The sequence below is a fragment of the Octopus sinensis genome, linkage group LG20 (assembly GCF_006345805.1).
Source record: "Octopus sinensis linkage group LG20, ASM634580v1, whole genome shotgun sequence".
Lineage (NCBI taxonomy): Eukaryota > Metazoa > Mollusca > Cephalopoda > Octopoda > Octopodidae > Octopus > Octopus sinensis.
Window position 1 is genome coordinate 15,424,369 of NC_043016.1, and position 17,986 is coordinate 15,442,354.

General features: G+C 39.4%; 1 protein-coding gene across 1 annotated transcript in view; it reads right to left on the reverse strand.

Annotated features, from left to right (window-relative positions):
* Positions 1-17,986, reverse strand: part of LOC115222687 (protein-cysteine N-palmitoyltransferase HHAT-like protein) — a 60,138-nt gene that overhangs the window by 9,822 nt on the left and 32,330 nt on the right. The window contains exon 6 of the mRNA XM_036511705.1: positions 14,336-14,596. Within this exon, the coding sequence (XP_036367598.1) occupies positions 14,336-14,596 (261 nt within the window). The remainder of the gene's footprint in view (positions 1-14,335; positions 14,597-17,986) is intronic.

Here is a 17,986-nt window from a genome sequence, read left to right on the forward strand (position 1 = left end):
GGATAAGAAAGTTTAACTTTCTTACCAAGTTTCAACATGCTTATGCCAGGCAACAAATATATATATATATATAGAGAGAGAGAGAGAGGCTGAAAGGTTTGACAGAATCCAATGGGTCCAAGAACAGCACTGTGTTCCACTGTCTGCTTTGGCAAGGTTTCTATGATAGGGTACCCTTTATAATGTCAACCACTTTACAAAGTGTACAAAGGGTGCTTTTTATGTGGCACCAGCACTAGTGAGGTTGGTAACTAATTTGCAGGATTACAAAATGTAGAGGATGTGGCGGGTGTTAGCTTCATGCTAGAGATGAAGGGTTAAATGAAGAGAAAAGGAGGGAAGGGTCAGAGCAGGTTCTTGTAGAGGAACTAACTGCATGGCTGCTCACAATGGAAAAGGAGAGAGAAAAGAGAAAGCAGGAGTCGCAAAGAAATAGATGAAGTGTACATCCTAGTAGAAATGGGTGGGGAGGTGGTTTGCAAGAGTGTATGGGGAGAAGGAGATGAGGGGATGCAGGGGTAGATTGTAAAATTTGTGTAAAAATAGAAAGGTGGAAGAACAAAGAGCCATGATTAGGGTGAAGATAGAGGGATGCAGAAGAGAATAGAAGATGAGTGCAGCAGGAATAATAATGTGATAGGGTCATATACTCAGACTTTAAATTAGAAGGACCCCCTTCGGTCAGGAATGAGCATGGGACTGCACCTAGAAAATTCCCCTCCAAGGCACAAGTCCGGACAAGGCTGTTTATTGAAGACTATCAGTCACCCATGCCATACCAGCCTCCCCTCTCAACACCACTGATGTTATCCAAGGGAAAGACAAAGGGGCCAATACAGTTTGGTACCAGTGACATCGCAGCTCATTTCTACAGTTGAGTGAAATGGAGCAACGTGAAATAAAGTGTCTTGCTCAAGAACACAACACACAGCCCATTCTGACCTCATTAAAAACAGGATGTAAAATACAAGGCTGAAATATGCCTAATCTAACAACAAAAACTGCAGAGCAATACAAGTGGTGTTGCTCTGCTAAACCTAGTATTACAGAAAAATACAAACTCAAAGTTTAGACAACATCCAAAGGATCAAAGGTCCAAGAATACCAATCAATCACAGGATTACTTTTGCCAACCACTCCAAGAGTGTAGTGAGTGCCTTTTTATGTATCAGCGGCATGTGTGCCATTTACGTGTCACCAGTACCATCCATGACTATGATTTAACTTGGTCGAAGATCTTGATCACTTGCCATTGCCACTGTGAGACCCAACATCTGAAGATCCTGCTTCAAGGGTATTTTGCAAGTTAGGAACCTTTCAGCACCCTGTCATATGTAATATGCACACACACACATATATATAATATAAATACATATATACACACAGGTACACAAACATACAAGACTGAGTTCCATATGTCCTTTTCCGTATAAGCTCAAAACTGACTATGGAGTTGTTTAATCTTTTTAGACTTTTATATTGCTAATATTAAACAAAGCAGGAAATCTTTAATTAAAGGAAGACAATATAATCACACAGTTAATCCTTAACAATGTCCCCTAGTAACTACACCAAAGCCAGACTTGTTGTATACAACAGTAAACCTAAATATGCCAAGTACATAGTAGCTAGGATTAATATAGATAACAAAATTGAAAACCTTCCCTAAATACAAGGCTTTTATTACTATTAAGGATCACAAAGCTGACCCTGTTAGCTGTGTAATATTTGGGGAATGATAGACATAATTTTCTTATTTTCCTGTTATTTTGGCATTTTTTATTTACATCCTCATACTCTTAATAGCAACTTGCACCATGTACATTTTTCACTAATATCTCCAGTTGGGAAAAAATCGAATATTCATGCATGTAGAGCAAACTGTAGTTATCAGAAAGCTTAGTAAAACATCTGCTGTCATTATTGACAGGTAAGGTATTCTAGTTTGATACAAATATTAAGTTCACACAGTGATAAAATAATAATGGAGGTGGAGTAGTATCACTGGAAGAAAGTGGGATTTGGGAGACTTATGTTTTGTCTCCTAAATTCCAGGTCTTCCCACTCTACCTATGTTTGGCAAATACCACAGATGAAGCAAAGATAAGCAAAGAAAATCTTTCATACAAAAGTAAAAACCAAGACTTAACAAACTACAAACACACAAAATACAAACACAAATACAGAATACATACGCAAATAACTATTTACACACAAAATTCATTCTGCCACTTATCATGAGGAAGCTACACGGCTAACAATCTTAACTTTAGCCAATGGACTACACACAAACGACTTCTGTCCACTCTCCTACCAAACAGATTAAACTTGGAGTGCATTGATTATAATTAATCATGTTCCCTCAACCGCGTTGGCCTTCTTTTTAGGTGCAAAATATACTGTGGCATGAATGTGAGAAAAGTACAAAAGGCTATAAACTTAATCATGTGTTCATTCTCTACAAACACTTGACAGAAAACATTCAGAGCATGGATTGTTTGGACTTGTTCACTCAACCGTGTCAGCCTTAACTTATGATGCCAAACATTGTCACTTGATACTAACACACAGGGAACCTACAAAGATTTCTAAGACCAGTCATGTGACTCCTCTACTATTCAAATCCTATGCAAAACATATGCTAATTTGAGTCACTTGGTCAAAGATCTTGATTACTTGTCATTGCCTCTGTGAGACCCAACATCTGAAGATCATGCTCCACAACCTCATCCTGGGTCTACTTCTACCACCGGTTCCCTCAACAGTTAGAGATCGGCATGTCTTTACACAGCTGTCCTCATCCATATGCATCACATAACCATACCAACACAGTCGTCTCTCTTGCACACCACATCTGAAGCCTCTTATGCCCAGCTTTTCTCTCAAAATGCTTACACACTGTTGTACATGCACACTGACGTTACACATCCGGTGAAGCATACCAGCTTCATTTCTTTCAAGCCTTCACATGTTCTTAGCTGTCACAGCCCATGTTTCCCTGCCATGTAGTATGGCTGTTTGCACAAAGGCATCATACAATCTGCCTTTCACTCTGAGGGAGAGGCCCTTTCTCACCAACAAAAGTAAAAGCTCTCTGACCTTTGCCCTGCCTATTCTTATTCTGGCAGCCACACCCTCGAAGCATCCATCTCCAATGCTGCCTTGGACACTTAGATAATAGAAGCTATCAACTGCTATAAAGTATCCCCTGGCATTTGATGCTAAGTTTGTTTTCTGTACATTTCTGGTGTTTATTGTACCTGTACATCTGCCACATACAAAGATATTTTCCCTGTTAACCTTGCTCTGATATTGTTGCCCATATTTTATTTATTATTATATATATATATATATATATATATATATATAATATATATGATGATGATATATATACATATATATATTTGTGTTTGTAGTTTGTTAAGTCTTGGTTTGTACTTTTGTATGAAAGAATTTTCTTTGCTTATCCTTGCTTCATCTGTGGTATTTGCCAAACATAGGTAGAGTGGGAAGACCTGGAATTTAGGAGACAAAAAATAAGTTTCCCAAATCCCACTTTCTTCTAGTGATACTACTCCACCTCCATTATTATTTTATCACTGTGTGAACTTAATATTTGTATCAAACTAGAATACCTTACCTGTCAATAATGACAGCAGATGTTTTACTAAGCTTTCTGATAACTACAGTTTGCTCTACATGCATGATATACATGATGATATATATACATATATCACAGAATACACACACACACATACACACACACACACGCCTATTTTTTTATTCTCTTATTCTTGTTTCAATCACCAGACAGCAGCCATACAGGGGCACTGTCCTGAAGTGTTGATGACACTGACCCTAGTGCACATTTTTTAGTCTTGTACTTACTTATCTTATCTTGAAAGAGAGCACTGCTATTTTTCAAGTGGTGTCAACTAAAGATAGACATGGAAAGATACACACACAAACACACACACACACACTCCACACACCACACACACATACACACACATATGTACATACATACATGCAGTCCTACATCACGTATATGTGTGTTCTAATGTGAGATTGACTGAGAAACAAAATATCTAATAATGTCTAATGCTTCTCGTACAGTCTGAATGTCCTCTTTAGGGATCAGTTCTTTCTTACTGTTACTATTTCTTAGCTCTAAGTTATCACCATTTGTTTACTCTTATGTTGTTTTTTAAAGTAATAAACTGGTGAATTCCCAGGCAGCATTTATATTTATAATGCTGTGGACACCGCCAGATTGAGTGGAACTGCCAAAGTATCGAAACCACAATGATATCCGTTTGGGCAGCTTCTACATATAGAAGAAGGCTATTTTCTTGAAAAGATTAACATCTTGTCTGTTTTCCTGCTAACAAGAATTTTTGATTTTTTGAAAGTTAACTTTAAGACCCATTGATTCCAGGTTTTGCTTCCACACCTACAGATTCTTTTCTAAATTCACTACAGATGTGTGTGTACGTATGTATGTGTGTGCATGTGTGTGAGTCTTTGTGTGATGCACACATGCCTTATGTGTGTATAAAAGCAAGCCCAACAGCTCAATCATCATCATCATCATCATCATCATTTAGCGTCAGTTTTCCATGCTAGCATGGGTTGGATGGTTTAACTGGAGTCTGTGAAGCCGGAAGGCTTCATCAGGCCCAGTCAGATTTGGCAGTGTTTCTATGGCTGGATGCCCTTCCTAACGCCAACCACTCCGTGAGTGTAGTGGGTGCTATTTAATGAAAATATATATATAAAATATATAGTTACAAATTGAGATAGGGGTTGTAAATGCAACCCTCCATAGGATAACATATATCCAATATACTGCTAGTGAAGTACCCAACAAAGTTAATACATAAATGTTAAGGATTGCGATGCAATCAATTCATTTACTGTATTATATGGGCAAAGGTAAAATGATTTACCACAAATTACTAATACAAGATAAGAAAATGGAGAAATACATCTAAATCAAATATCAATTACCAGATAATACTCAATCACATACTTATTAAACCACTACATAAGAGACTGTAGGGTTAAATATAAAAAGCAGACCAAATCAGTGTACTTAAAGGAATGTACATAAAAAAGTGTACATAAAAGAGTAATGTTGTATAATATTCTACTTATTATATAACATTCCTTTATGTACACTGATTTGTTCTGCTTTTTATGTTTAACCCTACAGTCTTCTTATGTGGTGGTTTAATAAAGTATGTGATTGAGTATTATCTGGTAATTGATATTGATTTAGATGTATTTCTCCATTTTCTTATCATGTATATATATATATATGTCATGTATGTATATATATATCATGTATGTATAAATGTATATCATGTATATATATATATGTATATCATGTATGTATATATATATATATATATAGCATGTATGTGTGTGCATATATATATATATGTCATGTATGTATATATATATATATATATCATGTATGTATATTAATCAGCCGAAATTGCGAGGATGATCCAGTCTTGACTGAAGATTAGAGGCTTCGAATGACCCGTCCGTTTTATTGTGTCATCTATTTGAATGTTTTGTGTTCTTGTCCCCATTTAGTATTTTTACATATATTTTATATACATATTATATATATATATATATATATATATACGTATGTATGATATCATGTATGTATATATATACACACACACATCTATCATTCATACAGTTTTATATCCATGTTATTCTATGGTTCAGATGAAATATGGCAAGAGGTTTTATGCTCTTCCTATTATCAAACCTTAACTATTAGAAATTGAAACCACAGAACCTTACATTAATTATACAAGGTTGTGAACAAAAACACCTGGGGGGTTTTCCACCCACCCCACCTCCACACAGATAATGTAAATGACAACACACAGACTGTCACTGGCACAATGCACTACTATCTAGTTCAAATGATAGACTAATATCTATGCCACTGCCTTTGTCCTGTAGTCACTCAACAATATTTATCTGTATCTACACACTAACAAAGCATGGTTCCAGTGAGAACAAAAATCTGTTTTATGAGCAATTAATGTTCAGAAAATTCCTGTTGGAGATAAGGCAATAATTATTTCTGATTTCAAAGTACAAGCTGGTGAATATTTTGAAATAGGGAACAGTTTAGGATATCATCAGGTAAAACAATCAGAGGCAATTTTCAAATCTCGTTATTTGGAGCAATTTCTTTGAACATATAAAAATTACAAAAGAATTTCAATACATCAGATGTTCTGGTAACACATTCAGGCAGCACCTCTCCAACCACAGATCTTCTTTCAGGATCTCGGAAAGGAGATATGCTACAACCTTAGCCAGCCATGTATGGTGGCTGAAAGATGACGGAACCCCACATTTAATATCATGGAAGATCCTATAAACTCCAGGCCCTTACATAAGTGGGACCAAGCATTGTAAACTATGCATAGCTGAACAGATGAGGATTTTAAAGTATTTCCCCAACCCTGGGAACATCTTTAGCTTCAAGACAGAGGTCTTCGGACCTTGCTTGCATTTCACAAAATCCCTGCTGGCATCCTGGGATCCACACACCAACATGGTCAGTTAATTAGTGGTCAAAGGAACACAATCCCATATTGTTGACATAAAGTAACGAAGTCTTTTCCTCCTCCATTTTCTAGAGAGGCCACTTGCTAGAGAGGCCATAGGCCAACAGGTTTTAGAGTCTGAAGAGATGGTGTAAAGCTAAGTGCTTTATGGATGTGAAACCCAGGGTAACCCCATAGACTGGCCATATCTACCTTTATCTGTATACTCTACTGCTGTTTAACTTAGAGTGTGTTTCTCTTTTGGGCTTATGATTTACAGAAGATATATACATACATACATCATCATCATCATCATCGTCGTTTAACGTCCGTTCTCCATGCTAGCATGGGTTGGACGGTTCGACCGGGGTTCTGAGAAGCCAGAAGGCTGCACCAGGCTCCAGTCTAATTTGGCAATGTTTCTACAGCTGGATGCCCTTCCTAACGCCAACCACTCCGTGAGTGTAGTGGGTGCTTTTTACGTGCCACCTGCACAGGTGCCAGGCGGGGCTGGCAACGGCCACGGTCAGATTGGTGTATTTTATGTGCCACCGGCACGGAAGCCAATCGAGGCGGTGCTGGCATCGGATCAAAAATTTAGATTCAGATGAATATGGTACTGAAGTTGAGGCACAAGAATTTAGTATGGTATTATCCATACAATTTCAAAATAAGGTGATTAGAATCAAAATAAGCAACAAGGATATCCAGAGGTAATGCAGTACAATCGTTTCATGCAACTCCATTTAATTGAACAATGCAATCATTACATCAATTTAAAATGCAGACCAATCCTCAGCTGCACAAAGACATAGATTTTAATTAAATTAAAACATATGGACACATTAGTATTATTTTGCTTCTAAGTTGAAGGAAGAGCAACAATGTTCTTTGTCTATCTCCTTATCCTCTAGGAGGTTTTAGGTATAATAATACTAATGTGTCCATCTGTTTAAATTTAATTAAATTCTATGTCTTTGTGCAGCTGAGGATTGCTCTGCATTTTAAATTGATGCAATGATTGCATTGTTAATTAACAGGAGTTGCATGAAACAATCGTACTGCAATACCTCTGGATATCCTTGTTGCTTATTTTGATTCTAATCCCCTTAAATACATATATACATATATATATATATATATGTATATATATATTTATACACACACATAAACACACAACACATACAGGTTTGGTGATGCAAACAGAAAAAATAGAACTCAGAACAAGAGTGTGTGTATATATATATATATATCATCATCATCATCATCATCATCATCATTTAACGTCCGCTTTCCATGCTAGCATGGGTTGGACGGTTCAACTGGGGTCTGGGGAGCCCGAAGGCTGCACCAGGCCAGTCAGATCTGGCAATGTTTCTACAGCTGGATGCCCTACCTAACGCCAACCACTCCGAGAGTGTAGTGGGTGATTTTATGTGCCACCGACACAGGTGTCAGACGAGGCTGGCGAACGGCCACGCTCAGATGGTGTTTTTATGTGCCACCGACACAGGTGCCAGACGAGGCTGGCGAACGGCCACGCTCGGATGGTGTTTTTATGTGCCACCGACACAGGTGCCAGACGAGGCTGGCGAATGGCCACGCTCGGATGGTGTTTTTATGTGCCACCGACACAGGAGCCTGACGAGGCTGTCGAACGGCCACGCTCGGATGGTGTTTTTATGTGCCACCGACACAGGTGCCAGACGAGGCTGGTGAACGGCCGCGCTCGGATGGTATTTTTATGTGCCACTGACACAGGTGCCAGACGAGGCTGGCAAACGGCCACGCTCGGATGGTGTTTTTATGTGCCACCGACACAGGTGCCAGACGAGGCTGGCAAACGGCCACGCTCGGATGGTGTTTTTATGTGCCACCGACACAGGTGCCAGACGAGGCTGGCGAACGGCCACGCTCGGATGGGTTTTTATGTGCCACCGACACAGGTGCCAGACAAGGCTAGCAGACGACCACGCTCGGATGGTGTTTTTATGTGCCACCGACACAGGAGCCAGATGAGGCTGGCGATCGGCCACGATCGGATGGTGATTGTTACGTGCCCACAGCATGGAGGTCAGTCGGTGCGGCACTGGCTACGGCCACGTTCGGATGGTTTTCTCGTGTGCCACCGGCACTGGTACCACAAAGATACAAATTCCATTGATGTTCATCTATTTTGATTTTGTTTGATTTTTTGATTTGATTTTGATTTTTACTTGCCTTAACAGGTCTTCACAAGTGTCACAAGAAGGAAGGTATGCACAGGTGGACTGACTACGTCCCAGGTAGGGGCCACGGGTTATGGCCTGACTAGTCTTGCCGGGTCTTCTCACGCACAGCATACTTCCATAGGTCTCGGTCTCTAGTCATTTCCTTGGTGAGACCTAAAGTTCGAAGGTCGTGCTTCACCACTTCGTCCCAGGTTTTCCTGGGTCTACCTCTTCCACAGGTTCCCTCAACTGCTAGGGTGTAGCACTTTTGCACACAACTATCTTCAGCCATTCTCATCATATGACCATACCAGCGCAGCCGTCTCTCTTGCACACCACAACTGACGCTTCTTAGGTTCAACTTTTCTCTCAAGGTACTTACACTCTGACGATTATGAACACTGACATTACACATCCATCGGAGCATACTGGCTTCATTTCTTGTGAGCTTACGCATATCCTCAGCAGTCACGGCCCATGTTTCACTACCATGTAGCATGGCTGTACGTACACATGCATCATACAGTCTGCCTTTTATTCTGAGCGAGAGGCCTTTTGTCACCAGCAGAGGTAAGAGCTCTCTAAACTTTGCCCAGGCTATTCTTACTCTAGCAGTTACACTTTCAGCACACCCACCCCCGCTACTGACTTGGTCTCCTAGGTAGCGGAAGCTATCAACTACTTCTAGTTTGTCTCCCTGGAACGTGGTAGAAGTTGGTCTCTGCACGTTCCCAGAGTTTATTTCTCCTGAGCATCTGCCACATACGAAAACCATCTTCCCAGTTAGCCTACCTTTGACATTGCTGCACCTCTTATGTGTCCATAGCTTACACTTGGTGCACCTTATAGAGCTTCTACCTACACCTTTTTTACAGATCGAGCAGGGCCATCTACCTGAAGTCGTTTGTGGTTGGTCCACCTTCCTACTTATTAGGACTTTGGTTTTGGCTAGGTTGATTCTAAGGCCCTTCGATTCTAATCCTTGTTTCCACACCTGAAACTTCTCCTCCAGTTCTGATAGTGACTCAGCAATTAGAGCAAGGTCATCAGCATAGAGGAGCTCCCAGAGGCATCCTGTCTTGAATTCTTCCGTTATTGCCTGGAGGACTATGATAAATAGGAGGGGGCTGAGGACTGAACCTTGGTGGACCCCAACCTCTACCCAGAATTCTTCACTGTACTCGTTGCCTACCCTCACCTTACTAGCAGCGTCTCTGTACATGGCTCGCACAGCTCTCACTAACCATTCATCTATCCCTAGTTTCCTCATTGACCACCAGATAAGGGATCGGGGGACCCTGTCAAAGGCTTTCTCCAAGTCAACAAAAGCCAGGTACAAGGGCTTACCTTTGGCTAGGTATTTCTCCTGCAGCTGTCTTACCAGGAATATAGCATCAGTAGTACTTTTCCCTGGCATGAACCCAAACTGCATATCATCTAAGCTAACTCTCTCTCTCTAATTAATTGGGCTGTAACCCTCTCCGTAACCTTCATTACCTGATCCAACAGCTTGATGCCCCTGTAGTTATTTGTATCTAGGGCGTCACCTTTACCTTTGTAGCAGTTGACTATTATGCTGCTACACCAGTCATTGGGTATGACTCCTTCGTGTATCACCTGGTTAACTATACGGGTGACTATGCTATAGCCGACACTACCAGATATTTTGAGCATCTCTGCAGTAATTCCTGATGGGCCTGGGGCTTTCCCTGTCTTCATGCTTCTAATTGCCTTAGCTACCACGGAACTATCAACTCGGATAGCTGGTCCCTCTGTGGGTCAACATTCGGCAGACTCTCTATCCCATTCATTTTCCTCATTCAGCAACCTTTCATAGTGGCGTCTCCAAGCCTCTCTCTTTGCATCCTCATTTAGCGCAAGTGAACCGTCATCCTTGCGAACACATTTCTCTCCTACCACATCACGATTCTCTCTCACACACTGTCTTGCAACACGAAATACCTCAAGTCTTTCATCCTCACGGCGCAGGACATTGGCAATTTTTTCTTATCTGCTTCCCCTCTGGCTAGATAGACCTGTCTCCTAGCTTCCCTTCTGGCAGTCTGATACACTTCCCTGCTACCCCTGTTCTTCCAAGCCTTCCAAGCCTGTTTCTTTTGTCTAATAGCCCAGTCAACAATATTGTTCCACCACCACGTTATTTTGGGTCTTAAAGGACTTTGCACCAGCCACAGATCTGGTCAGTGGCTTTCAGCAGGTTGTCCCTCAGAAGCGTCCAGTTGTCTTTACCCCATGCATAGCTATACCCCCTTCCATTTCGTCAAAGGCTTCAAGTAACATGTCTCTAAATCTCTGTCCATTCGCAGGGTCTTTAAGCTTCCAGACCCTTCTTCTCCATGTTGGTCGTCTTCTAGTCGCCCTCTTATTCCTGATCCTAAAGTCACTAACTACCAGTCTATGTTGTGGGGTACATTCTTCGCCTGGGAAGGTTTTGGCATTTATAAGCAGCCATCTTTCCCTTTTCCTGGCAAGGATGTAGTCGATTTGGCTAGTATGCCGGCCTGATCGGTAGGTGACCAGGTGGCTTGTTGGTTTCCTGAAGTTAGTGTTGCAGACCATAAGACTATTCGCATCGCAGAACTCCAGCAGCCTGGTTCCCTCCTCGTTGCGGGAACCATAACCGTAGCCTCCATGTACGTCATGGAAGCCCCCAGCATGTCGTCCAACATGCCCATTGAAATCACCAGCACATATTTAGCATAAGCAAGAGAGTGGCTCAAGGGCTGAGAGTTTCAAGTGTTTGCACTTATTAATGTTTGATAAGTGCTAATGCACAAAACTCTGAGCCCTTGAGTCACTCTCTCAAATTAAAAATGTATGTATGTATATTAAAAATATACACACTTCAGCAGAAAGGAATAAAAAATAAATGAACAGAAAGAAAATGAAAAGAACTTGTAGATTTCAGCGGTCCAACATGGCAAATATACATATACGTGTATAGAGGGTGCAACGTGTAAGTTGTTGCCATTTTACACTTCAATTTTTGCACAAGTGCATTGTTCGCTTTTACCTTCATTGTATATATTATTGAAATTACTTCACCATACAATTATCCTTTTATGTAGCCACTTGAATGAGCATAGAGTCTTAACAATACAGGTTTTACCTTATTGAAATGGGAAATTTCACATGATGACAAACTAGTTTAGAATCTTTTATTTGATTCTTGGTGACAACTGAATATCAATGACTGCTAATTAAATTAGAATATTTGGAGAAAGCTTTTATATATTTATTAACGCAGGAGCTTGAATGTTTTAAATGAAATATATATTTTAAAAAGGAAATATGGAAACTTTATCAAAGATATATTTTCAGTAATGTATGTTTGAAAATAATCTTGTCTCCACTTACATACACAAATATTGCCATGACAGATCGGTAGCCACTACACACATTTTCTCTCCTTGTTTCTTTCTGTGTCCCTTTCTGTAGAAGAGCGTAGGCTCGAAACGTAAAAGACTTTTTCAATTCCTGAGCATTATACTAATACATCTGTTTGTTGTCTACACCACCTGTCTTCGTGAACTCTCCCCACATATATATATATATATATATATATATATACATACATACATGCGATGAGTAAATTGTTGCCATTTTAAAATCTTAAATTCACACATGTGCATTGTTTGTTTTTGATTTTGCTGACTACACAATATAGTAGGGTCAGTTGGGCACCATTTGTGAGAAAAACTGCACCATGATGCAATTCACTATGCCAGAAATTTGGAAATGACATACTGTACTGCTTCACATTCATGCCAGAAACTCCAGTACAAACATTTCAGAATGTTTGGGTGTCAATCTGAGGACAATGAAGAGAATTCAGAAAGACTTGGATGCATCTAATGGTAATTATGAATGTACAGCAGCCTGGAAAACTTATTCTGATCGTTTTGATAAAAAGAAAAGAACTCCTGAACTTGTTGGTGAGATCCAGGCCACGATTGACAACGACCCCTCTAAGTCAATCAGGTCCATCACCAGGGACATGGGAGTGTCTGAGTTTCTTATCAGGCAGGTACTGCATAAAGACATTCGGTATTTCTCATACAAGATAAGATAGGGCCAATTTTTATCCCATGCCATCAAAGACAAGAGGAAAGACTGTGCTACGAAACTTTTCAACAAACTCAAGCATCCCCTCCAACCGAACATGCTTTGGTCATTCTCAGACAAGAAAAATTTCTGCCAGGATCAGATGGTGAACATAGACAACAACCGTTGGTTTGCCCTGTCCCCAAAACATATACTGAGAGTGGTAAAAATCAAACATCCAGTCAACAACATGGTGTTTGGAGGAGGTAGTGCTGTCCTGGGTGTCTGCTGGCAACAGGACTCTGCACCATGCCACACAAGCAGGAGAACCCAGTCATGGCTGTCAGACAATTTCTGCAACCGCATCATCCCTAGCATCTGGCCTCCTAACTTCTTTTCTCTTTATGCAAACTTAAATTTAGTCTGGACACCTTCTGTGTATGTATGCATGTGTGTGTGTGTGTGTGTGTGTTCTTCTATTGTTTTATTTGTTTCAGTCATTTGACTGTGGCCATGCTAGTGCACTGCCTTAATGAGTTTTAGTCAAAGAAATCAACCTCAGGACTAATTTTTTTAAGCCTAGTACTTATTCTATGAGTCTCTTTTGCCAAACTGCTAAGTTACATGGACATAAAACTATGATGGGGTGACAAACACAGGCACAAACACACACACATACATATATATATATATGATGGGCTTCTTTCAGGTGCCATGCAGTGGGACTGAACCTGGAACCATGTGGTTGGGAAGCAAGCTTCTTACCACACATTCACACCTATGCCTATATATATATATATTCTTTTTTTTTTTTTTTTTTTTTTTTTTTTTTTTTTTTACTTGTTTCAGTCATTTGACTGCGGCCATGCTGGAGCACCGCCTTTAGTCGAGCAAATCGACCCCGAGACTTATTTTTTATAAGCCCAGTACTTATTATATCGGTCTCTTTTGCCGAACCGCTAAGTGACGGGGACGTAAACACACACCAGCATCGGTTGTCAAGCAATGCTAGGGGACAAACACACACACACTTACATTTATATATATATATATATACGACAGGCTTCTTTCAGTTTCCGTCTACCAAATCCACTCACAAGGCATTGGTCGGCCCGGGGCTATAGCAGAAGACACTTGCCCAAGATGCCACGCAGTGGGATTGAACCCAGAACCATGTGGTTGGTTAGCAAGCTACTTACCACACAGCCACATATATAATCCCAAACAAGTTGTCAGTGAAAACCATGCTTTGGGTGGGGGGGGGGGTTGTGACAAAGAGGGGGAAACACCTATTCCAACAAATATTTATATTTTGAAATGCATCCAACCAATAGAATGAGTGAAAAAGTTCTAGATTCTATGAACTTAGGCCTACATAAATCTATTCCTATTATTACCACTTAAAAAATGAAAGAAAGGATTTAAATCAAAATATATTTATGAAAACGAAAATAAGAAAAAGAGAGAAAATATTACCTGTTGATGAAATTCATCATAATTTATCAAAGGTCCCGAGAAGCATAAAGGCAAATAAATGGTATAACAAAGCAGATCACAGAAATCAAAACCATTCCTACGATTTTCACCATCTTCATGGACATGTTTCTTTTTCCATTTTACAGAATCACAATATTCCAGGCAAAAACTTGTGTAACGAATGTTACATAAGGACATGATAATCATCAGAAAATAGTAATGAAGATCCAGCTCTGGTGTCCAAGGAAACAAAGTGGTTTGCTGAAAGATGTTTGAAATGTACATGAGATGAGTGTAAAATTTTAATTTTGAATTAAGATATATAAATAACACATTATCGTTATTATTATTATTATTATTTTATTATTATTATCATTATTATTATGATTATTATTATTATTATTATGATTATTATTATTATTATTATTATTATTATAAAAATTATGTCTAGCAAACATTCATGCAAATGGAGAATGCTGTCCCCCATCGATGTGTTCCCCCTTTCCACCCCTTCCTCACCCTTAATGTGAGCACATTGAAAAATAACTCTGGTGAGATGATTGAGATGCTAGAATTCTTTCCACCACATAGGAAAAGAACATAGGTATAAAATTTTCTGGATAGGTAATAGTGATGGGGTTGGTGCTGTGGGTGTAGTTTTTTCTGAGAAATGGGTTGACAAAGCAACTGAGGTAGTCAGACATTATACTTAAGCTTAGACTACTTTTACAAAGTGGAACAGCAACTATTATTTCTGCCTATGCTCCACAACTGGGCCTGCAAAACAGAAAGATCGATTTTATGACACCCTTTTGCAGACTACCTCATTGACATATGACAGTGACCTTCCATTTGTGGTTGGTGGCATCATGGGCATGTTGGGCAGCATTCTGGTGGCTTCCATGGGATTCACAGGAGCTATGGCGTAAGTTCCCACAATGAAGAGAGAACTAGGCTACTGGAGTTCTGTGATGCAAATTACCTCATTATCAGGAAACTAATGCTAACTTCAGGAAACCAGCCAGTCACCTATCAATCTGGTGGCCACACAAGCTAGATTGATTACATTCTCACCAGAAAATGGAAAGATGGTTACTTATAAATGCAAAGATCTTCCCAGGAGAAGAGTGCACTCCTCAACAAAAGTTAGTCATTAGTGACTTCAGACTCTGGAGTAGAAGGTTGCCAAAAAGACAATAGTCTGGAAAAGAAAGATCTGGAAGCTTAAGAATCTGAATAGTCAGAGATTAAGAGATGTTCAACTTGAAGCATTTGACAAGAAGGAGGATGAACAAAGTAACACATAACATAGAGGACAACTGGAGGTTCCTAAGGGACATCTTACTGACCAAATTTGTGACTGGTGCAAAGTCCTAACCAGACCCAAGGTGAAATTGTGGTGCACCAGGGAAGTAGATAGAAAGACAGTAGGGCAAAGAAAGAGATATGGAAGGACTGGAAGAATGGTGGTAGCAGAGAAATATGTATATTATGTTGCTAGAAGGGAAGCTAAGAGAGAGGTATACTCAACCAGTGGAGAAACAGAAAGGAAGCAGTTTGCCAAGGTTCTGCAGTATGAAGACCAGAGGCTTGAAGTGTTTTGGATTGCAATATAGTATGTCAGAGAAAATCATGATGTTGTAGGAGAGAAATGTGTTCACATTGATGATGGCTCACTTGCAGTGAGTGATTCTGCAGAGAAAGAGATTTGGAAATGCCACTATGAAAGGCTGTTAAAGTAGAGGATTCTTGGATGAAGGAAAGTCTGCCTAATGTGGACAGAACAGAGGGACCAGCTGTCTGAATGGACAGTAGCTTGATAGATAAAACAATTAAGTTTATGAAGACAGGGAAAGCCCCTGGCCCATCAGGAATCACCACTGATGTGCTTAAAATATCTGGCAAAGTCACAGAGTTAATCAGGTTATCCATGAAATTTTTACAAACAGTTTGCTCTAATTACTGATTTGATTACAACATAAAGAACTAATAATTATGAGGTAGTAATTATTAATCAGCATTGAATTTTGATGTAAGCACAACGAATTAGATTTATAGGAAAGGAGATATGAGAATAAGTGATATATCAAGTTTTTTTCAAAGACACAATCCTTGTATTATTTGCTGATTTTAGCTTTTAGACTGGCACCATGCAGGGGCTTATTTTTAGTCAGTTATAGTAACTCCAGCATTTTGTTTGATACTTGTTCTATCAATTTCTGTCTATCAAATGAATAAATCCACCTAAGGGATGACACTTGGCTGACCATACACCAAAAGTTACCTTTTATTCAATGGTCTAATTTAGTGGTTATCTCCTCATTAATACACACACACACACACATATATATATACGAGCAAAATGCCCCCTGTCCAATGGACAATGCTGAGTTGTCAAACATTTAAACCATATTTTCTCAAAACAACTTGTCCGACCGTCCCGTAGGTCTTCCCTTTGAGAAACATGATTTAACTTAAATTTGAGACACCAGCAAAAGAAGAAATGAAGATAGATTTTTTTTTCTATTCCAAAGAAAAACGATTTTATTCACACAAATATGCAACCAAAGAGTTTAACCCTTTAGTGTTCAGATTATTCTATCAAACATAATGCTTATTGATTCCCATTGATTTTAATTAATCATGCATTATCTCATATCTTCAAGAGCTTCATGGTGTAATTACTTAATGTAGAATAACATTGTAGGGTAGGTGTGAGAGCCTGGATCTGGTCAATGGCCAGTTTAAATACTAAAGGGTTAAAGTACCAGTAATGATAAGGCTATTGACTGGGAGAACACAAACATGGCTTAAACAGTAAGCTTGGCAGGAAAGAAACGTGCCTTTAAGCAGTACAAAAACAACAAAAAATTGAAGGTGCAGTTATGTACAGGTTGACGGAAGAAAAGCAGGACAAAAACGATGCATGCAAATGGGTTAGCTGGAGGTAAATCTAGACGAAAAAGCATGATGAATTTATGAGAACATACCTGGGACAACAATAAGTTTATCCGATAAAACATGTAGGAAAACAACTTGGGGCGATTTTTGATGAAAAGCAACAACCTTTGGAACTAAGTAACTAATTTTAAGCTAACTTACTTTACGGGATGTTCAAGGGCATGGAAAAGCTAGTGGCAACAGCTGATGTACTTACACATACAAATGCATGTTCCCACGGCTTTATCGATCGCATTCTCACCTGGAATATGTATGTAGATACCGTCGGTATCTACATATCAAATTTGAGCGCAATCGGATGGAGGATGCCTGAGATCCTAGAAGACACACACACAGACAGACAGAACGGATTTTATATAATAGATATATGATGAAATTCCATTCAGTTTGCATCAACCAAATTTCACTCAACCCCTAACTGTAGCAGATGACACTTGCTCAAAATTTTATGCAGAGTAATTGAATCTAAAGCTACATGGTTTCAAAGCCAAAGTCTTAACTATAGCAATGCCTATACTCTAAGGTAAATATTTCTAAGATAAAACAATTAATATTCATTATATTATATTCTACTTTTAAAATATTATTGATAAGAGGGGAAAAAAATATAAGTTGCATACTTGATATTTGAGCTGTGATTGCCAGAGAAAGGGCAAGATCACTTTCATAGAACTTGATAAGAAAAATTTG